General features: G+C 32.4%; 2 protein-coding genes across 2 annotated transcripts; one reads left to right on the top strand and one right to left on the bottom strand.

The window, feature by feature from the left end:
• Positions 1-3,739: 3,739 nt before the first annotated feature.
• Positions 3,740-12,108, top strand: LOTGIDRAFT_203282 (hypothetical protein). The gene is made up of 7 exons (XM_009068229.1): positions 3,740-3,803; positions 8,855-9,027; positions 9,213-9,439; positions 9,867-10,023; positions 10,194-10,337; positions 10,622-10,737; positions 11,141-12,108. The coding sequence occupies exons 2-7, from the start codon at positions 8,871-8,873 to the stop codon at positions 11,252-11,254; spliced, it is 915 nt and encodes a 304-aa protein (XP_009066477.1). The 5' UTR covers positions 3,740-3,803; positions 8,855-8,870; the 3' UTR covers positions 11,255-12,108.
• Positions 12,109-15,809: 3,701 nt separating this feature from the next.
• Positions 15,810-20,746, bottom strand: LOTGIDRAFT_155690 (hypothetical protein; the record flags this gene model as incomplete). The annotated part of the gene is made up of 2 exons (XM_009068228.1): positions 15,810-18,757; positions 20,722-20,746. 2 exons carry the CDS (start codon positions 20,744-20,746, stop codon positions 15,810-15,812), a joined length of 2,973 nt encoding a protein of 990 aa, XP_009066476.1.
• Positions 20,747-24,551: the final 3,805 nt, after the last annotated feature.

The following is a 24,551-nucleotide window of genomic DNA, read 5'->3' as shown; positions in this document are numbered from 1 at the left end:
CACGTCAAAGAACTGGTCTTCGTTACACGTCAATACGTCAGTTCACACACCAGACGCGTCAAAGAAATGAAAACACGTCAGATGCGTCAAAGAGCTGTTATTCCTCGGAAGTCAGTCCATCAGTAAAGAAAAGTTAATCAAGTATGCTCTCTTAAAATACTGCCTTTTTGACAAGCTTAACCGCAAAGTGGCCCCAGGTGTTCCAGAAGGTTTAAGCATGCCTTTATACGTTTAGTTTGAGTATTTGTGGCATGATTGACGCATTGGCTTTTTTTTACCTGTTGATCGTGTGAAAGATGGAATGCTCTATCTAAGAAGTAATGTTTCCGATGAACTGACAGACTTGTTGGACTATGTTGATAATACATATGTGTCTGATGGATTTCGTGCTATACAGCCCCCTGTAATTGTTCCAGGAGGTCCTCTCCCCCCAATAAGAATGAGTAGGCGACCAGCTCTTTTTCCTCCCGAGCAATGGAATGTACATCTGGCCACCTTAGATAATGAAAGTCGTACCAACAACTTTGGTATCTTGACTGTGTTCGACAACATTCCGAAAGATGCATGTCTCGTAGCAACTGCTTTCCATCAAGATGTTAGGGTGAACTACCATCCAAACGCACCAAACGCTCTACCCAGCAATTGCAGTTCCGTCTTTACAACTTATGTGAACAGTTCAAAAAAGCTGAAAAAAATGTGGAAGATTTCTTGAAAGGTGTAGCAAGAAATATAAGATTGTTGTGATTGTCCGATGAGAAATTATATGTCCTATCCTGTTTCCTTATTGACACATAAATGTGCCCCAACCTTCAAATAGGTTACCTTTTTTATGACTCAATGTGCTACATTAATTTTGTTTTACAATTTTAAGTTTGTTTGATATATATTAAAAGTTTTAAATAATTTGATTTTTTTGTAGGGGCTTTTGTCCTAGGTAATAGGGGGTTTTTGTCCATAGGGGCTTTTGTCCTAGAGCAAAATTGTGTAGGGGCTTTTGTCCATCTACCGTTAATTCATCACACTAATTTATTAACAGACTGTTTAATTAGTTAATATTAATTATTTAGGGTTCACTATTTAGCATTTAGCAGCTATCCAGAGTAGTAATCCATCACAATAATGACACTACTTATTTTCCTGTTATCCTAGGTCTAAGGTTTAAAATTTTAATAACCTTTCAAATTATTTTCTTCTGCTTAATTTACCTGCATTTTACACCCTATAATTCCTAATCACTACCGATTGGACTAGAAAATTAGTCAAAAGTATGACCAATTACGAATCTATCTTCATGAGTTATTTAATTGCCCTTGTACAAATCCTTATATGTCATTATGCCGACAAACATCAAAGTCCTAATTACTGTGCTTAACTTAAAACATGTATTACCTTTATTACTTTATGACATTCAGAATACCCACAATCTTCAAAAAAGTTAATTTTGTTGGCTAGTTCTACTACTGAAGTGTGATGAATACTCAAACTAAATGTATAAAGGCATGCTTAAACCTTCTTGAACACCAATTTGCGATTGAGTCTGTCAAAAATGTGGTATTTTAAGAGAGTTCACATAGTTTGATTAACTTTTCTTTACTGACGGACTGACTTGTGAGGAATAACAGTTCTTTGACGCGTCTGACGTGTTTTCAACTCTTTGACGCGTCTGACGTGTGTACTGACATATTGACATGTGACGAAGACCAGTTCTTTGAATTGTTTACTGACGTACTGATGTTTTTACCTACTGAGGTGTGTTTAAAACTCGACCTAAACGTTTTAAGGCATACTTATACTTTCTGGAACACCTGAGGTCACTTTGCGATTGAGTCTGTCAAAAATGTGGTATTTTAAGAGAGTTCACATAGTTTGATTAACTTTTCTTTACTGACGGAAAGACTTGAGAGGGATAACAGCTCTTTGACGTGTTTTCATTTCTTTGACGCGTCTGACGTGTGTACTGACATATTGACGTGTGACGAAGACCAGTTCTGAGACGTGTTTACTGACGGATTTGAGTTTTAACCTACTGAGGTGTGTTTAAAACTCGACCTACACGTTTTAAGGCATGTTTACACTTTTTGGAACACCTGAGGCCACTTTGCGATTGAGTCTGTCAAAAACGTGGAATTTTAAGAGAGTTCACATAGTTTGATTAACTATTCTTTACTGAAGGACTAACTTGTGAGGAATAACAGTTCTTTGACGCGTCCGACGTGTTTTCATTTCTTTGACGCGTCTGACGTGTGTACTGACGTATTGACGAAGACCAGTTCTGAGACGTACTGACGGTTTTGAGTCTTAACCTACTAGAATGTGTTTAAAACTCGATCTAATCGTTTTAAGGCATACTTACACTTTCTGGAACACCTGAGGCCACTTTGCGATTGAGTCTGTCAACAATTAAGGCAGTTGTTTTAAGAGAGTTCACATAGTTTGATTAACTTTTCTTTACTGACGGACTGACTTGTGAGGAATAACAGTTCTTTGACGCGTCTGACCTGTGTACTGACGTATTTACGTGTGACGAAGACCAGTTCTTTGTTTACTGACAGAAGTTTTGGTGTTCCGACCGTGTGATGAAATTTACGGCCTAAAATTATTGACGCACACTTAACCTTTCTAGAATACCTGATGCCACACAGATCTTGAGTTTTCCAAAAAAGCAGCCCTTTGAGAAAGTTCCTATTGTTCATGCGTTTTTTACAAAAACTCTGTAAAGAACGAACAATATTGGCAATTCCTACTGTTTTGACGTGTTTACCGACGTGTTTATTTTCATAACAGAATTTTCTAAATGATCTTTCGTTTTTCGTTGAAATATATTGAAATTCTGTATTTTGTAAGGTATCATTGACGTGTCCATTTTCAAAATATCGTTTTTATTTCGTTTTGTGACTAAAAATAATATGATTCTTGATTTTATAAGGTAGCATTGACGTGTGACGTGTTGACTGACTAATGACGTGTGACGGAGAAACAATTGTGAAATTCGGTGTTGAATCCTTATATCCACGAAAATAGGTTACACCACTGTATACAGCCAGGCATTATAGGGGAGGAAACCACTAGGGTGGAAATTGTAAATGGGGGGAAACCACTATGGGAGGAACTTGTAAAGGGGGGAAACCACTGTAAGCCACTGACCTGACCAATTGTTGGAGCCATTATTGTCAAATGCCAAGTTGACTATATAACCTAACTCCTTACGAGATGTGTCTAAATAAAATAAAAGTACCGGTAAATAAAAAGAGAAAATCAATAAATCTAACCAAACCACTTATCCGCATCATCATCCGTCGGCTCTGGTGCAGTAAAATCAACATACTGTGGAGCACTGAAACTCCAACTGTCATCTTGCGATTCCATATTCGAAATTTGACAAAAAAAAAACCTTGTTTATCAAATTTCAAACAGATTCTGGGCCTATAATAGAAGACTAAATTACATGAACATCCAACTTTCGAGTAAGAAAAAGGACCGAATAAAATTCAATCTACCCGCACTTTTACAACAGCCAATGAAAATACACTCATAATAGCACGTGACCAGATTTTCGAAGAAAATAAAGGTTTCAAGGTCAAAATAATGTCGAAAGAATTTATTGGATTTGTTACTGGCTTGCCACTTGTATCAATTTCATTGCAGAAAAAGTTTACATTTTTCATTACACAACAAAGAAAATGAAATTTACTGCGCACCTAATGTTATGAATTCAAGGTGAAGGTCGTTTACTGGTACAATCGTTTCACTTTTTCCTTGGTGTCGCCATTGCTTAATAAGATATCATTTACGTAACCCGTGAGGTAACTTGTATTTTACTCATTATGAATATAATACGGCCTGTTTATATTGAACTTGACAGCCTACATTACCTCAGTAAAATGAACTCATTGACGAAGGCTGTAAGTAAAACAGAAATGACAAAAAAATAAATAAATTCTGACTGACAATGACATTAGTATTAGTGACAAGGAACATGATATTATTATGACATTTATTCCGTTCAGAGTGTTGTAACTAGGTAGGTAGGTTTATCATTCGAAGTTTCCTGTTGGTCCGTGCGGGACAACTTAGACCACTTTTCAAAGACAACTCGGACCACAGAGTCTAATATATTATAGAGTTAGGCCAAAGCAGTTTTGTCAGGATTTTCTGCAGCTCTGAAGGTGCAGGTGTTTAACCTATTTATTTAAAATGGATCCTCAAAACCCAGAGATATATTTTTTGTTCTGTTCCGTCATACCATCATTGCCCCCTTAATAATTTATGTCACATCTGTGGTTCTATCAAAGTGTTATTAAGGTCCGAGTTGTCTGTAAGGGGATTAAAAATTTCAAGCTAAGTGTGTTGATATTGTAATGCTAGAGCTAAGAATCCATGTTCCCAAGCTGGAATCTTGCCAGTTTTCTTGTATCCGGTGTTGAAAATATGAAACTTAAATATTTGCACCTCTTGCCGAGAGTGTGACCTGTGATCAAACCAAACAAATGACGTTATTCTTATATATAACTCCGCTAGTTGACCTTTTCTAGTTTGACGAGGTCAACTTTCTGTAAACAATCTGATTGACAAAACGAAGTGTTCAATTCATCCGGAATCGAAAGATCATGCAAAAGTCATTCAATATTTTGGAAAAGTGTTGGACAAGAGTCGTATCTTTTGCAAAGAATGTATTTATCTGGAGCGCGGCGAAAAAGAAGTGCAGAATGATGTATTTGCAGGTAAGAAAATGAAAGTGGGTTTTTTACACGACACTGGTTTGTTGACATTTTTGGTTTGGTCGCTTTTGATTAATTGTAAAACTAATACGCAGTTTTAAATAGATTGTTTTCTAAAAAATTCACATATAGGGCCTATAGCCAAAAGTAAGGTCAATATCATTGTATGAGGCTTACTCAAAATTGTGGTGTCTGTGTTATGCCAACTTTTTTTTTTCGTAGGGACCGTGCTTGCATTATGTTGATGACAGTTTTTAAATACATGTGGGCTATAGGTAAAGCTACTACCTGTTATGAAAATAACAATTCATGTAATAAAGAAAGGTTTTATCAAGAATATATCTTCCATCACAACTTTGAGTTTGATTGTAAATTCTTAATTCATGTAGGCCTACATAAAAAATGAAGGCATATTCACCATTATAGAGCTGTTGTACATTTATTGAGAAATAATACATTTACAACTGCCACAGAAAGTGTAAAACTCCTAAGCAATTTTGTCCCATAGAACAGGTTGCAATAGAAATATAAAAAACAATTTGTGCAGTATTCTATATATCTAATATTAATGTGTTAAATATTTTGATTATTACATAAACTTTATTTATTACCCATTTTCTTCAGGTTTGGTTCAGAACCTTTTTTATATGAAAAAACATTCAAGATCGATGATAACAAATTGTTACTGGTAAAGAAAATTATATCTTTGTTAAAATCTCAATGAAGAAGTATATGTCAAATTACAGAAGTTAAATACATAGATGGTTGTTCTGTACGCATTGTATAAAACAGAATCCATGGCTGGACTACAAATTACAGGTATTTTGTAAAACATGTATATCCAACTTGAATGTTTAGTTCAAGTGGTATCTAGTCATCCTTGATTCCAGAGAAGCAATCGTCTCCCAGATTTTCATTTTTCCCATTTTTTACCATTCCCCCCCCCTACACACACACACCCCTTTCTATCACCTCCAATGTCTTTATTTTATTTATTTTAGTTTAATTTGCTTGAAATACAAGTTTAAAAGTGAAATGTTAATGAAGCATGTAAGAAAATGTTTAGTTTAAGTACAGACAATGAGAAAATTTTATAACCTGATGTAGTGTTATGGTCAACAACATTTTGAAGCCGAGTCTCATGGAATGTGGTGAATGACAATTTATTAATTATTTGGATGGAAATGGATCTTGCCAATTCCGGTTTATGTAATAGTAATGTTTATTGTAAATGTAATAAAAGTTGAGAAAGAAAAAGGTTCTCATGTCAATCTACTTTTTTTTTCATTCACTGATTACTTTGGTCGTGTGAATGTCTCAAATTGGAAACTAACAGATTTAGAAGAGGATTAATGTATGTTCGATGCATTTAAACTATTCTAGACTGGTAAATGTGAAATATAACTATTAAATTGTCTCTTAATATAACTAACAGTCATAATATTTCATATTTGCTACTGAATGTGGGTTAAATGAAAGTATTTGAAATGTTGAGTGTATTTTTGTTATTACCTTTGACTAACCGTTTTCTTTAACTGATTTATAACATTTGGGGAGACTGCACCATATATTCAACAAATCCTGAGTGTTTCATGCCTCATAGAGTCTCAAAATATTTTTTCATAGCTCATTAAAGTTCTAGATTTGTATAAAAATCAAATAAAAATGTGCATCTTTAAAAGCTGAAATTTGGAGTTGTGGAACTTTCTGAATGTGGGAACATGGATTTTTAGTAAGCTATAACATATAGGAATAGATTCCAACTGAGAACAAGTAATCTCCAGGTTGTGCTACAAAACATCATTTTAAAGCACATTTGAGAGGCACAGTCCATGGCCTACTAGTAAAAAAGTGTTCGGATGTGGCTTTAAAATGTGATCTGAAACGGTGCCGAATCAGCATATACCTCAGTTTGCCTTGATGTAATAAGAGCCTTGATGTACTGGCTTACAGTGGTTTCCCCCTTTTACAAGTTCCTCCCATAGTGGTTTCCCCCTTTTTCAATTTCCACCCTAGTGGTTTCAACTGAATTTGGCCGCCTTTTCGTGTAGCCGGCGATTTGAGCTGTCAAGTTAGCCGCCTTTTGACAGCCACCGATTCAAAATAGTGATACTAACTCGCCCAAACGATCTAATATTCTTTAACCAATCACTGCCATGCATACATGATATAAAATGAAAGTAGGTCTAAAAATAGTACATTAGTTTTCGACACTTCTGAAAATCAACACTTATAGACATATTGCGGCTCAAATTACGACCCATCATACAAAATTCTCAACACTGAGTCTTATATGTTTCAAAAGGGCATCAGATGAGCTTTCATAAAATTTAGGTTAAAACCTGGCACATTAGTATTAAAGGGTGGCCACCCCACTAAACATGAAGATTTAAAAAAAAATCGAATTTTGTACGATGGGCCATAATTTTAGCCCGAAAATGTCTATAAGTGAAGATTCTGAAAGAATAGTCAAACTGTATATATTTTAAGTGTGGGACATCTACCCTTTAATATGAATGTGCCAGGTTTTAACCTAGATTCAATACTCTCTTGAAACATATAAAGTATGTATAAGTACTATTTTTAGATCTACTTTCATTTTATATTATGGATCCATGGCAGTGATTGGTTAAGGAATATTTGTTCGTTTGGGTGAGTTAGTATCACTATTTTGAATCCGCGGCTTCTAAAGGGCGGCTAACTTGACAGCTCAAATCGACGGCTACGCGTAATGGTGACCAAATTGTCTCAATATTGAGAATTTTGTACAATGGGACGTAATTTTAGCCCGAAAATGTCTGTTTTATTTAGGTTATTTGCCTTATGTACTATTTTTAGATCTACTTTCATTTTATATTATGTATCAATGGCAGTGATTGGTTAAGGAATATTTATTCATTTGGGCGAGTTAGTATCATTTTTTTTTTAATTGGCGGCTACTAAAGGGATGTTAACTTGACAGCTTGAATCGACAGCTATGCGAAAAGGCTGTCAAATTGTCTTCAGGGTGGTTTCTACCCAGTGGTTTCCTTCCCTATAAATATGTATTGTAAGTTTAAGAAAATCTCCAATGAAAAATTATGTACCCTTAAATATTCCAAGACAAATGATTTACAATCGAAATTTCAATTAAGAAATGACAGTTAAACAGCGTTGGTAGCCCGTGGTTTCCCCCCTTTTCAATTTCCGCCCCAGTGGTTTCTTCCCCTATATTTCCACATAAGCTAAGGGTTTGTAAAGCCGAATAGTTTGATTTAATCAAATACACAAGCTTAAATTCTACAAAAAGAAAAAAATATGTAGAGGATATATTAAAACAGAACCTAAAAAAACATGTTGTTACCCACATGAAATGGGGGGTGTATATTGTCGTCACCCTGTCTGTCCGACCACAATTGCTTGTAAACACTCTACAAGGCACAATTCTTGACGGATTTTGACAAAACTTGGTATGAATGTTCCTAATCACCCAAGGATGAACCCTATTGAAAATCAGAAGAATTGAAAAATATTTAGTATGAGTTATTGCCCTTGTTCTTGAGAACAAATTCAATTTTTAGCTTGTGAACACTCTAGAAGGCACAATTCTTGACGAATTTTGACAAAACTTGGTGTGATTGTTCGTTATCATGAACCCTATCAAAAATCAGAAAAATCGAAAAATATTTAGTATCACTTATTGCCCACGTTGTTGAGAACGCTTTCATATTGTAGCTCTTAAACACTAAGAGGCATGATTCTTGCCGGATTTTGACAAAATTTGGTTTTATTATTCAGTGCCGCGCTGAAGGTTGAATATTTGCCTCTTTAAGTTTTCAGAGCTAAAAATTGAACATGTTTTCAAGAACTAGGGCGATAACACATACCCAATATTATTCAGTATCGCCCTAAAGAGTTCAAAAGAAGTGTAAGACTGAAGTTTGGATATTTCATACTGGTGATTGTTACTGTACCGGTACTGCTAAATATATTTATTCAAAATCAAAGCTGTCAGTGGGTGTATATTACCTTGCCTTGTAAGCTATCGTTTATGATATGTGAATTGGAATTACATCAATTTTTTTCTTTCGTAGGTGAGAAGTTTGAGACTTTAAATGAATAAGTAGTAACTCTGATTGGTCTCTTTTTTGTTACAGAGTTGTGGTTGTCAGAATGGAGAGTATTAATGTAACAAAAGGACAAAGTGTTTTAGTGCTATGGGGAGGTAACCAGCCTACTGAAAATATGACTGATGTTGTTAATAGTTTAAAGGAAAAAGTTGGCCCATCTGGAAGAGTTCAGCTAGAGCATGTTGGTAGATTGAATTTTGGTAAGTTTATTGTTGTGAGATGCGAGATGAAAATGATCCCTCATTTAGAAACTCATATCTTCATCACATTTTCATTAAAATTACATTTTTTAACTATTTGTCAAGTGGGTAAAGAAACAACTAGAACTTTATGCAGTTTTAAAAAATATACATGTTAGTTAATCTTGTGAAATTATCCATTTTAGCCAAACACCCTGATTCAAGTTTTGATGTGGTCTTATCTGGAGTGTTTCAACCTGGAGTTATCTCCCATACAATAGAATTATTAGGTGAAGTGTGTGCTATATTAAAAATTGGCGGTAAATTATATCTTCGTGAAATTATCAGTAAATCAAATCCTACACAAGAATTAAAAACAGCAGACAATTTATGTCGTGAAATCAAACTATCAGGTTTTATTGATATATTACAGGTAATGTCTTCTATTCAATAAATTACCCTTACTAGGTTTCAATTACTGATAGTGGTTGTGATGGATATTGCGAAGTAAAGACTTCAATATTTGTCTTGTATTATTTCCTTGCAATTTGAATTTAAAGAATTCAACAATGCCTTCATTGCTGTGTACTGATTTCAATAATATTCTACCATCTTTGACAAAATATGCAATTATTATTAATAACTTGTTAAAGCAATAACAGACGATTGATGGTAAATTATTTCATTGCCATGCATTGTGTTCAAAATGTTAAACCAAAACAGCTTCAAGACTTAAGAGGAGCATGAACAGTCTTATATTTGAATGTTTGTTGGAATGGGATAAATCTCAGTTTTTTTAGAGGGTCATAAAAAGATCATAAAACAAATTTAAATGTTGTTTTTTCCAATATTTCTTCTAGCCTAGTCTGGTACCACTAAGTGATGATGATAAAAGTGCATTAATTAAAAGTAAGAATCATGGGGATATAGATTTAGTACAGGTAGAAGCAAGTAAGCCAAGTTATGAGATTGGTTCATCAACCCAATTAAAACTTAATTTTACAACAGTTCCTCAAGGTTAGTTAAAGGATATGTGAGATGAGCTCCTGGTGATTTTATCACTTTTCCTAATCATCTGTACACATGTTCAAATTGCTCACTAAGTTACATAATTGTTTTATCAAACAGTGAGCTCTGCTTTAATTAAGACTTTTTATGTTTGTCTATTATTTAATTATAAATTTCAGCCAAACAAGAAATAGATCCACAAGTAGCAAAAGTATGGACCTTAAATAGTAATGATTTAGAAGATAATGATATAGAATTGCTAGATTCAGATACATTACTAGATCCTGAAGATTTAAAAAAGCCTGATCCTTCCACACTAAAAGGTAGAAATTAGAACCAGACATCTCATATAATCTCAGTTTGAGACAATGAAATAGACCTTTCAAAATGAATTTGAACTTAAACCGTCACAACATACATATTCAATGTTAGTTTGGTTATTAAGTTCTTGTGTTTTGAATAAACAGCATAAAACATGCAATACATGTCGAGCAGATGCAAAAGGAAATATCTGGGACTATTTTGTGTCAAAATACCATATGGATGCAAAGGTTCTTTTCTTGGATTAAAGAATGAATGGAATATTGAAACAATGTTATAATTCTAGCTGGTTGTGGTCCTACAAGAAAAAAAGCTTGTAAAGACTGTACATGTGGTTTAGCAGAAGAGTTAGATAATGGTGATGATACCAAACAGTCAAACCTTTCATCTGCTTGTGGCAGTGTAAGTTACTTATTCTAATTCTTTCAAAAAGATTTGACAAAAAATGGAGGTATTGTTTATACTCAATGAATCGGTTTAATCTTTTTGAACTACTTTACTAGAGATATGACTTGTTGCTTTTTGTAAAGATAGTGGACCACACCCATATGGATGGTAAATATTTTGGGGCAAAGGGCAATATCTCTGCTTTTAACGGTCGAAAATAGCTCAAATTCGAACTTGATATTGAGCTATGATTTTCATTTTATGAATATCTATACACATACCGAATTTCATTTGATGTTGACGGACGGACAGGGGTGCCGACAATATACGTCCACATAGAGAGATGTGGGCGTATAAAAATGATTTATTCCTAAACACTTGAAAGAACACAATATTGTATTTTTGTTTTTCTTTCCAGTGTTATTTAGGTGATGCATTCAGATGTTCCAGTTGTCCTTATCTGGGTATGCCAGCTTTTAAACCAGGTGAAAAAGTCTCATTAAGTCAAAGACAGATGAAAGCTGATGCTTAAATATTGGCCATCAGAAATTGAATTCCACAGGAAACTCTCTATACTCCATCTCTGTACAACAATTATTGAAAATCATAGTTCTAAATATTCAATTTTAATCATGTGTAAAATCAAAGTAAATCAATCCCTGTTAGATTAACAATGTTATCGTAAATACTAGATATTGGTATGTTTGAGAATGCTACATGTATAGGGATGAAAGATGTAGATATTAAAGAATGTGATAATTCAAATTTCTAGCCAAAGCTGCATATATTATTCAAGGGGTTTTCAATGTGGAGGTAATTTTTCCTGATGGGGTAATTTTGGCATCTTTTGGGTAATGAGGCGCTTTGTAGTGTGAAAGGGGGTAAAAGAAAGAAAAAAATTGAAAACCCTTGTTGATTAATGAAGCAAATTTTCAAGGCCACTACTCTACCTTGAAATATCTGAGGTTTTTATTCCAGCCAACCTAAGCAAAGTCTATTCACTTGAAAAGGGAAACAGTTAAGAAAACTGATTTTCAATCTACAATAAAAATTGAAAACTGGATATCATGTACGTTAAGTATAAAGCATACATTTAATTCGATGGGATCAATACATGGTTGTTAACTGTCATACTTACGAGGCAAAAGGGTGTAAGGGAACAACTTTGTAGGGAATGTATCTTTAATAGAAGTAAATAACAAAGAGTTTACAATATAGTTATATATAATTTATAATGGTAATAGTAAAATTTAAAATGGATATAGCTCTCTAATCATTCCCTTGCATTGGCTTCAAATGAGCCAAAACGACAAGACCAAGTGATCCTTTCCTCCTGGCCCTAACCTTGTGTTCAGATCTGAGGCCTGCACTATTTAAGATAAAGTTAAAAAAAAAAAAAAAAAAAAAGGAAAATTCTATTTCATACTTCAATAAAATTGTTTCCAAAGGTAAATCTGGTTTAAATCTTAAATACTCTGAAATATGCAGATATTTTATATGATATAAAGTAAAGGTAAAAAGAGTAAAGCACTATTAAGTGGATTTCTGTATACAAAGCAAAGAATACATACAGTATAAACATGCATAAAAGATATAATTTCAAATCAAACAAACAAACAAACAAAAGTTAACTTAACAAAGATACTTCAAAGATAGCTTGCGAGGCAAGGTAACATACGCCCATTGGCAGCTGTCAGAAATAATAAAACAGTCTTTAGTGACTAAAGTACGAATTTTCTCATATTGAAGAAATTTTATCATTTTGAATTCGATTACATATATGCCAGTTATATATGTGAAGTAATTCCATAAAATTTCTTAAAATCAATATAAATAACCCAAATACAACAAACAATTAAATCACACAGCTCTAATCAAGGGCAAAATACAACTTTTGACACGTGTTTACAAGGTCAAGGGCAATAACTAAGTTCATCAAAAATATCTCAAGTTAGAACTTGTCCGAGATCTTATGAATTCCATTGATCACACCAATTTTCATCAAAATCGGTTGAAAACTGTAGCTCCTATTGTGCTCACAAACAAATTTTGAAGCGTTTTACAAAGTCAAGGGCAATAACTCCGAAAGCGTTCATTGAAAATGCCTTAAGTTAGAACTTGTCCGAGATCTTATCAATTCCAATGATCATAACAAGTTTGATCAAATTTGGTTGAAAACTGTAGCTTCTATAGTACTCACAAAGACATTTTGACGCGTTTTTACGAAGTCAAGGGCAGTAACTTAAAAACCATTCAGCGAAAATCCGTCTTGTTAAAACTTGATCGAGATCTTATCAATTCCAATGATTATGCCAAGTTTCATCCGAATCAGATGAAAACAGTAGTTCAATCCTAACTATTTTTAACAAATTTCGACGGGTTTTAACAAAATCAAGGGCAATAACTCAAAAACCGTTCATTGAAAATATGTCAAGTTAGAACTTGTCCGAGATCTTATCAATTCCAATGATCACACCAAGTTTCATCAGAATCTGTTGAGAACTGTAGTTTCAATCCTGCTCACAAACTATTTTTAACAAATTTCGAAGCGCTTTAACAAAGTCAAGGGCAACAACTCAAAAACCATTCATCGCAAATGCGTCAAGTTAGAACTTGTCCGAGATCTTATGAATTCCAATGATCACAACAAGTTTCATCAGAATCAGATGAAAACTGTAGCTTCAATCCTGCTCAAGAACAATTTTTAACAATTTTCAAGGCGTTCTAAGTCAAGGGCAATATCTCAAAAACCGTTCATCGAAAATATGTCAAATTCGAACTTGACCGAGATCTTATCAATCTAAAGCATCACACCAAGTTTTATCAAAGTCAGATAAAAACTGTAGTCTCTATAGTGCTCACAAGAAATGTGGACCAACGGACAGGGGCAACAACAATATACGACCACATATTCATGCTATTCAAAGACTGAATTGGATTAAAATTGTAAGTAATAATAAACACTGAATTGGATGTGTTAACTTTTGATGTATTAATGATTTAAAGTGATCTATCATAGCCGAGACTTAAGAATGGTATATGGAATTACACAAAAATTTAACCCTTTGTCGTCAACACAAAAATTACTCAAAATAGAGGAAGGTATCGAGGAACAAACAAACGAGAAAGTATTCTGAAAATTTTCATACAATTTTATTATTTTATTCTGAAAATGTTGATCCTTTTTTAATATCAGTTTACTACATAATGAGTATACTTAAAAAAATCTAATAAGTGGTGGCCTAGCAAGATATTCCCACTTTTCTGATGCATTTTCAGTATAACAAGGCAGTTACCAATTTGCATCAAATCATACTAAAAATCTAAATTGTGCAATACATTGCTCATTGAAAGTGATACTACATCTTGGGAATGAACATAAAATTCAAGAATTTTAAACTTGGCGAAAAAGATTTAGTAGATTTACCTGGTGTCATAAATAATTTAACAGGATCCATTTCAAATCTGATTAATCAAAAAAACTTAGTATTATCCATAAATATGCAATTATCTATTGAAAAACACTTAATCTCAAGATTTTTCAATATTACTTATTTTTATGAATTTTCCACTTTTCCAGACATAAACTGTTACCTCTCTTGCGTTCATAAACCAATAAATTTTGATACATTTTTACTAAGTCAAGGGCAATAACTCCAATTCCGTTGATAGAAAAAATTATGACTAAGATCAAATTGTTATAGATGATCACACCAAATTTCTCTCAAGTCAAGATTCTAATTTCTCTATAGTGTAAACTGTAGGCCTACAAAACCTTTCCAAATTACATAGTTCTGCTTATTTAACTAAATATTAACACCACAATAAACAATACTTTAACTAATACTTGCCAGCGTCTTCTATTGAACAGTAACTGTTACTTTTAATCGCCCTAATCTCTATAGTGTTCAAACCATTTTGACACGTTTTTCCTTAGTCAAAGGCAATAACTAAAAAAAATTGTTCATCGAAAAGTCACCAACTTGTCCAAGATCTAATCATTATAAATGATCTCACCAAATTTCATTTAAATCCAATGAAAACTGTAGTCTCTATTATGTTAAGCAAATTTCAACGCTTTTTACCTAAGTCAAGGGCAAGAACACAAAAACCCTTAATCGAAAGATTGTCAAATTTTAACTTGTCCAAGATTTCATCAATATAAATGATCGCACCAAATTTCATCAAAATCAGATAAAAACTGCAGTGCACAAGATCGACGGACAGACAGGGCGACAACAATATTCGACGGTAGTTAATTGCGAGGTGAGACTGAAATAAATTGTGAAAACAATAGAAGTGGAATTCAGAAAAAATGACAAGGCACTGTGAAATGATAATATTAAAAATTATTTCAATAAATAGTCACCTGTTTTTCAGGTGACTTAAATAGTAAGTGGCTTTAGTAAATGATGTTGCAACAAGAATAGGTCTGGAAAATTGGCATCATTCACTGGTATCACCATAGATTAATGAAATTAATTCTTTCCATTTTTATAACAAATGCAGTCAGTCAGTCTATTTTATGTCTTAAGATCTACATACCTTTAATAAGCTGTCTGGTAAAATCAATTTGCATCACAACCAATGTAATGTGAAAATGCTATCATAAAAACTATAGCAATAGATAAAGATCAATTAAATAGAAAACAAACAGCTTGCAAGGCAGGGTGATATACACCCATAGCAGCAGTTAAGAAATCATGGATGATTTTCATGGTAAAATAAAAAAATAAAAAAAGTTTGATTCATCTTCAAATTAATGTTATCTTTAACTTTATACTTGTTAGTGATCTCATCAATCAACAATAAGTTTCATTTGATCCCTAGCCTCATTAGTGCTAATAACCCCTTCACAGTATAATAACTCAAATACCATTCATGAAAATATTCTCAAATTTGAGCTGTTCTCATTATTCTGTATGTCAAATAAAGGTTCATCAAAGTAGAAAACCCTTGTTCCATTCACTCAAACAATGCTGACAGACAGACAAATGAATAAAAATATACTCCCACATTTTCATGCGAGCACAAAAAAAATAATGAAAAGATTATGCACATATTGTTTTTAGCACTTTTTGACTGATTTATTTGCCTTTATTAGCAAGTTCATATGCCATTTCATAATATTTGCTAAATTTGGCCGTGTGGTCTAATGGGAGGTAAATATACGGACTCATGTTAAATGCTTCTTTGATGCCATACTTCCGAACACTGGATAAATGACATCGACTTAAATGGTATCGATATGAACCTTTTGACACAAACTGGCGACTACAAGCTGCACACTTATAATCACGTTGTTCACCTTCACTTACAGGACTAGCTCTATCTTCACTAGATGATAATGTTCCTTCTTGTCCTACATCAATATCTTCATCATCTGATAAACACTGTTTAACTGACAGATTCAATGGTAGAGCTAATTCAGGAATACCAGTCAGATATGGTAAATCAAAATGACGCGATAATGCTTTTGGAATATCAGTTTTAGTGAGAAGTCTTTGTAAACTGTCTAAAGGGTGTTCACTAGTCATAGGTTGACTGTAAACAAATGAACTAAGTGAATTTAAAGCTGATGCTTCCTCCTTTTCTTTGTCTGTTTCCTTTTCTATATTTAGGTATTTAGTTAAAACAGAATGATCAAATGAAGAGGAAGGTTTTATATCTGTATCAGATGAATTGTCTTTAATAGATTGTTCACATTCATTATTTACATCCTCATTATCATCAACTTTCTCATTATCATTTTCTTTTTTTATATTATTACATTTCTTACTTTCTATAGTCTTATTCTTGTCACTTGATACCTTGCACTGTCCATTTTTTACCTCTCTGTAGTGGAGAGCTTCGTATAAATTTTTGTATTTTGAAAGTTTGTTATTCTCTTTTTTAAAACCTGATTCTGATTTTGATAAATGCAATGAATGCCTATGCATGGTACTTGGTACTGGAACACAGTTTTGCCTACGATAATCAAATTTAGTTGAAAAACTATTTTGAATGAAAGATTCCATAGCCTGTAAAGCTGATTTTGATGAAGGTGTATTTAGATTAGGATCTAGAATATCCATTGTCAATGAGCTTGGTATTGACTCTTGCTCAACTTGAGAAGGAACTTGTTTAACAGGAGTTGTTTCCCTTTTATCATCATCTTCAGCAATTTCTCTTTTGATCTCTTTTTCCTTTTTAATGGGAATTTCTTCAGTATTGGATGAGGTCTCTGGTTTACCATTTACAGATTTGTTGGGTGGACTGCACAAAGAATTATGTTTTTCATTTAAATCTGCAGATTTCTTGCCCTCATTTCCTTTATTTAAATCTTCAATTATCTTTTGTTTTGGTGAGAATGCTTGAAGTATTCTTGATTTTAGATGGTGCGATAAATGAGTTTTACGTTCCTTTATCTCTGCACTTTCTTCTGTGTCCTGTATCTTCCTCTTTCCAGTGCGCTGAGGACTTAATGGAGGAGAGGTGCATGAATTTTCACTATCTGATAGAGTTTTATTCGATTCATCATTTAAAAGTTTGCTTTTTAACACACCTATTACAGAAGATTTTTGTCGAATACAAGCTCTAACATGATCAACAAAATACTTCATTTCAATTCTCTTGCCACAGTTTTCACAGGTAATAGAATTGTCATGAGGTAATGGAATAAATATGTCTTCATCATCCAATAAACTATTGGGTAAAGGTAGACATTTTCTTTTGAAATCATAATAATTTGATAAAATGTTAGCACTATCATCACTATTAAATCTTTTTCGCCTATTTCGTAATGTTAAATCAGAGTAATTTTGTGCACGAAGAACTTGTTTTTTATGATGTCCTGATTGTACCATGTGATTAGCAAGGGCTTCCATATCACCAAATGCCTCATGACAAACTTTACACTTAAATACACATTCACGTTCCAGTTCTTTTTCACAATATGCCGAACATTTATGAGACCTTCGACCGTGATCAGCACTTACAATTTTGGTATAATGTTGTGTTTTCATCATATGAACTGTCAACATCGGAAGAGATTGAAATGATTCTCCACACTGCATACAACGTAGAATTCTTCTGGTTTGTTCAGATTCCTGATTTAGCCACATATCTTGACCACGGACCAGTTTAGGATAATCAAGAAGTGTTGATGCTTTAGCATTTACTGGTGTATGTCCTGTATCTTGTATATGTGAACTTAAAGCATGGAGTGATGCATAAGTTTTATTACATGAACATCTATGGGTTGTGTATTTATTGTCACCGGAGTAAACCTCTTCTTCATTTCCTGTTGATTTGGTTGGAAATTTTAATGATATGTTAGTCGATGTTGTTGATTTTTCTTTCTTAACAAATTGTGGTTTAATATTAGATTTAATATGTGCTGCTTGTAGTGGTGTTTGAGGATTGTATGGTTGTTTAGATACTCTGTTAAGATGATTGGTAGGTTGTAAGGGGACTATAGAACTTGGTTTTCGTGGAGGCTCAATATTAAAGTTTCCACCAAATCGCATTTGAAGACTCTTTAAACTAGAGGATAAACCTTCTTCTTTGGAGTTATAATTAGCAGAATCTTTAGATGAATCTTTGCTTTTAGATTTGGTGGATAAATCTAATGGCTGATCATCTAATTGAGTTTTAGCAAAGTTTTTTTTATTATATAACATGTTTTCAAAATGATGTTTGGTATTTGGCTGTGACACAAGTTTTTTGGAGGAAGCTTTTGAATTCCTATGATTAGAAACTTTATCATCAAGTTCATTCTTATCTTGTTTAAATGAAGTCAGGTCCTCAGAGCTTTTTAACTGGTCATTTAAAATTCTGGATTTCAAAGTTTTAGTCTCTTTGGCTATATCAGCAATAGATTGTGGATTTACTGTGTGTTGTGGAATGTCTTCATTCTGGATTTCCGAACTACTATCAGATTTATCATTATTCTCTTCTGAACTATCATCATCAAGTGTTTCTTCATCTTTTACTGTTGAGTTATCTTCTCCTTCCTTTCTAGAGATAATAGGCTGATTAGGAGAGTTATCATCATCTGAATTATAAAATACAATTATTTGATAAACACCATATTAGATATAAGCTTATGCAATCTTTTCGAATGTAATGACAACATAATTTATATGCCAACAAACGTCTGAATTTGATAACCAGAGTCTGAAAGCTTTCATTTAAGATGAACATTCCATTACACTGAATAATGTCACATGAGGTATTGAAATATATATTAAAAATAATAGCAAGAACACATTTATTGTATTTGAATAACTTTTGGGAGAATATAACAACATTTTGTGTCATACGCTACATAATTATGTAAAAGTAATGTGCTAAATATCTATATAAATGGCAGTAACTCTCACATTATTATTGCAGACCAAGCAAAATTTAACATGATCTGTCCTTATAGCTTTTAATTTAATTTTTATATACCACCCATGTCAATGCGCCGGTCCGTTCACAATGGCTCGTAAACACTCTACAAGGCACAATTCTTGACTGATTTCGATGAAACTTGGTACATGGTTGTTTGTTATCACCCAAGGATGAACCCTATTGAAAATCAGAAAAATCGGAAAATATTTATGAGTTATTGTCCTTGTTTTTGAAACGCTCGAGATCACTCTAGTAGGTGCACTTCTTGACGGATTTCGATGAAACTTGGTGTGAGTGTTTTATCATTTTACATTTAAACAATATTGACCGGGAGGCCTATTACATTTTTGGTAAACGAAAAAGATACCAATATTTGGCAATAGTGAGCAGTTAGATATATTCCTGGTAATCATTTCAGATTATGTGTCGCATGTGTAGTTTTGACTGGGCATTCTGACCAGGAGTAGACAAAAAAAATAGTCATTACGAAAACGCAATATTTACAATTATCCTTATTTCAAACAATTTTATTTGGGATAAAAAACAAGTAAACACTGTCAAGATCTTTCATATAGCCTTTCAAACAAATTCAAATTGCAGATATCTGGTCTGAACAGGCATCCTTAATATGTAAAACATAATTTTGCAAATAAAACCATTGCAACAGAATTTAAAATAAAAAACAGACAAAGAAAAAGGAATTCAGATACCGATATTGAATATGTACTTTATGTAGCCTAGAATATAATATAAATGATATTGAAATAACCTGTAATAAATCAGTCTAGATTCAGAATAATATTATAAGCAATTTCAACAATTATATTCAAATAATACCTATTATACAAAATAATAACAAAACATATCTAAAAAATCTCTTGTCAGTGTCATAACATGACAGTGACACTGTCAAAATGTCAGTTTCTATAGTTACACGACACCATTCACATGCTTAATCTAAACTCACAACATAATCTTACAGGAAACTAAAATAGCAACATAGTCAGAATTGAGATTGAAAGTAGCGGCAGTCACTTCCTTCCTAATTTTGGTTTTCAAATCTCTAACTGTCAAAGTTCATCAGGGAGATGTCTTTATTATCTGTTTCTCTTGACAGCTCATATTAAACATCCATCTTTATTTCAATTTTAATTTCATAAATCATATTTCAATCATAACTGGCAGCCATTTAGACATTATTTACATCAGGGCAAGATCTCTGATAAAACTCGTAAAAATTATTTCTCACATTTAGTTAGGATAAGGATAAATTTGATATTTTCTTCTGTATTTGTCATATTTAAAGTAACAAATTTAATTTAAATATTTCAATGCTGATTAATGAATGATTTTACATTTCTAAAGGTGCAGAAAAAAAATTAAATCTCAATTTCTTTTTATATATATTTTTTTTTTCATTAAATTGTTAACTTGTTAAATTGTTAACTGCAAAAACACTCATATCCGTATGTGTATCAATTAGTCCTATGGTATGTAGGAAGATCAGCAACAAAAATGAAGACTGAAGCAAAACTTGAGTAGCTTATAAATTCAATAAAGAAAATTTAAACAAAAAATTGATTCATTCAAACCTGAAATGATATTATCTGAGAGAAATCTTACCATTATTACAGACTGATAAATCCATTATTGAAATATTAGATAACGATTTGCTTAGTAGTCAAAATCTCAACCAACTACCACAAAATAAAAACATATAAAGACATATTTTCAGTGAAAAAGTAAAGGATATAATTAATTTCCCGTCTGATGAAATTATTTTGACGAATATTTCAAATGATATGACCCTGTGAGTGGATGATAGTCAGTTCACAGATGGTAAACAGGTATGATATGTCCAAATCTTCAACATTATGACATGTCACATAAAACGATAATAAAAACACCTGTATATGTCACTGTCACAACATAACTGTCATCTGTCATTCACAATGTCTTACCTTGTTAACCAAAATATATTTTTTACCCTAAACCTGACTATCTCAATTTGTGAATACCACAAAGGTTAATACAGGTTTACACACAGATAATGCAGGTGTGTTATAAACCACACATTTACTTACCAAAATTACTTCAGATTTACTTCGTTTATATGTTTCAACCAAATTATATGTCGATGAGTTTAATGAGTAGTTGTAATTATGTTAAAAACTCACATATAAACATATAATGATAATAATTTGGGAAACTTTAATTGTTTCAAAAATGAGCCTTTTAAAAACAAGGCTCTTGATAAAATTTTCAAAGCCATATCATTTTAGTTTGATTGTTGGTTTAAAAAAAACACTTCTTATTTGTAAATTAATCCAATCATAAAAAGAAAATATTTTCAAAAAGCCAGTCATTCTAATGAGGGAAAAGTAATCTCAACATGCAATAAAGCATAAAGAATGGAATGATTAATATGTTTTTATAAAAACTCTGTTGAATATAATATTCATGCAAGAATATAACAAATTAGGTAATTACCCAAAAACAAACTATCTCATGACCTTAAACTGGCCCAGTAATGTGTCTTTCTTATCAAGTGATCCCACATGAACCCACCTTAAATGACCTGTTGTTAAAGAAGTGTGATTGATTAGTATATTGTGCTAGATTATGTTAATGTTATAAATCATTTGTCTATATAACAACTCTGATTTCACTTTCATTAATCTTCACATTTCATTTGTAAATAACAAACGTAGGACAACCTTCTATTCAACTGGAGTTTACCAGCCTAATTTCCATCATATACGGCTCAAACCAACTTTTAGTCTGACATATTTTATAGAAAACTCTAGCACTTTACACCAAAATATCTAAAGCATTAATACACCATAAATCAGGGCAACACCATCCTTTCCAAAAAATCAACACATTAAAAATTGTAATCAGTAGAGTAAGTGGTGGTACTCTTAAAACTAATATACATCATCTCTGAATTGAACAAACCCACAAAACAGAACAAAAAACATGAATAGAAACTGAAAAATATTGAGTGTGTGAGCACAAAAAAAAGGTACAAATAGATGGATTGAGGGACTGGCATTAAAAATTCCTTTAATTTGCTAGTATTGAAATAGTTAAAACAATTTGTTTTGTTATATGACAGGTATTTTATATCATTTTTAACAAGATACATTACTGGTTTGTCAACTCCTTCAAACATTCCTATGTTCCTTGCCAACATTTTTGACAGTTCTTATCTTTCAAAATGATTTTTTTAACAAGGATTTCAGGATTTAATTACCAGTAAATTAGATGACAGATTTATCATTTTTGGAGTCTAACATCTTTATAGTAAAATAATGACTCATGGAATTGTAGACAACATCTCTAATATATAGTTTTCAAAAATGTTCATTTATACTCTGGGAGCTCCAGTTCTTTTTAAGTAAATTAACCTATTGTCTGATATTGTACAATGAAAAATGCAATTAATTTGGAAACTAGTGGACACTAAGTCTAACTACATACATTTACATACAACAATTTGTGATTAAAGTGATTGATGACTCCCCATCATATACTTTGATAAGAGTTATCACCCTTGATTTATGAGATAGAGAAAACAATAAAAGTTAGCCGATTATCCTTATCACTATTTATCATAGAATTTATTGTTTTAATTTGACTAGTGTATAATCATCATTGGAAATAAATAGTCTTTATTTACATTCTGATTCCTTATTTAATCTAGACATCATCTTCAAATAATTCTTCTGGGAATCAAGTATATACTACTGGCGCCATCATCAAAAACAACTTGAAATTGACTGTTAAAATGACAAATATCTCCACAGTAATGATCACATCTCTTAATTTATTACCAATTCTATGGTCTAATTCATGTAATTAAATAAAATTCATTGTACCTAAAATATTGTTCACTTTTGGAGCTTTTTTTCAGTTTTTTTATTTCAGAAAGATATCCATACAAATTTCGCCTTAACACATAATTTTTGCAAAATTATGTTACTAAATTCAACACTATTACTTAAATTTCATAAAATCTCAAACATTAAAAGAGGAGCTACTATAATGGAGCAAAGACATTAGTACACATCTAGAGACAAATAAAAATATAAATTCTACAAAATAAAAAAAAATAAAAATATAAACACTTGAAGTTCATTTTATGATGAAGAAGAATGAATAGTAATCGATCTATATGCTCAACTTCTATCTTGTGCAATAACATTTTAACATTGTACATAGACAGAAATGGGTGACAGCAATATACGTCCCCCAATTTAATGTGGGCGTATAAAAAAAAGGTCATGAACCAAAACAATGGAGAGAGGATGGGAGAATGGGAGAGCGTCATTCGTGTTGCGTAGGAGCAATGAATTGTTTTCCGCGCTGCTGGCTAATTTCTTCTCGAAGACTTTTTCGAAAAGGAAATCCATTTTTAGTGTCAATAATGTCATTTAGTGACTTTTTTAAGGTTACATAGGACAGACAGTTAGGATAGGTTCTTGAAGTTACCTGTAGGACTGTTTTGAGATTAGAAGGAATCTTAAATTTAGGATGTCCTAGCTACACATATCTTTGCTCATCTTAAGTTTTAACCTGTGTCCCCCATGGTTAAATTCAGTTTGGTGAAAATGACATTTTTTAAAAGGTTATGATGGAAGGAGAAGAATGGTATGACAAGAATTAAAATATAATTCTGTATATATCAAATCTAATATTAAAATGATATACATCATTTACCGGTAACTTAATTTTGATTCGGAATAGGTGCACTCCCTTAAATAATGCAGTCAAGATCATCAATAAACTCATAGATTATGATATTGTCATATTTATACAACTTATTCTAAATTTTTTGTCCAACTGGCATCAAACATTTTACACCACTACTCAACAATGGCAAGACATAAATGTAGAAAATGAACATCAAATGGTGGACCAGAAAGGACTAAAGAGAATGGTAAGAGAATATTGAAAAGACATAATTTTTACTATGATTTATGATAATATTCCTGTCATTTTATATTAGATCATATTCTACCATCAACTTCTGGTGACAGTTGCCTTTACTTCTATTTTAAAATATACTTCAACCAATCCTCATCAAATCTGACAGTTTCCATGACAACTGGAGAACAGGAATCCATCAGTGTCAGTTATTTTTCTTATCAGAGAAAATTTGTGTTTGGTTCCATGAGTGATTCCCTGTCTTATTCAAACTGATAGTCGACACAATACATACATCAAAAGATCTGGTTTCATGATACAATTCATATACACTATCATTTTAACTTGTATTATTTCTATTATAGTCCCATGGTAAATCAGTTTTTCAGACCAGATCTACTTCAATTGATTTCTAGATATTATTTATTTCCATGGTTTCGACTCATCTATGGATGATCCTACTTTAGGGTGAAATTAAATAGTGCAAGTTTCATGCTTGGTTTTTGAAACCTACAGTGAAACCT

This window comes from Lottia gigantea (assembly GCF_000327385.1).
Source record: "Lottia gigantea unplaced genomic scaffold LOTGIsca_9, whole genome shotgun sequence".
NCBI classification, from domain to species: Eukaryota; Metazoa; Mollusca; class Gastropoda; family Lottiidae; genus Lottia; species Lottia gigantea.
The sequence above is the reverse complement of the archived record's forward strand: the minus strand, read 5'-3'. Positions and strand labels throughout refer to the sequence as shown.

Excerpts from the sequence above, each read along its gene's own strand:
- LOTGIDRAFT_203282 (XM_009068229.1), top strand. The coding sequence starts at position 8,871 with ATGGAGAGTATTAATGTAACAAAAGGACAAAGTGTTTTAGTGCTATGG. Across the intron at positions 9,028-9,212 it reads TGTTGGTAGATTGAATTTTG|CCAAACACCCTGATTCAAGT; the intron begins GTAAGTTTATTG and ends TATCCATTTTAG. Across the intron at positions 9,440-9,866 it reads GTTTTATTGATATATTACAG|CCTAGTCTGGTACCACTAAG; the intron begins GTAATGTCTTCT and ends TATTTCTTCTAG.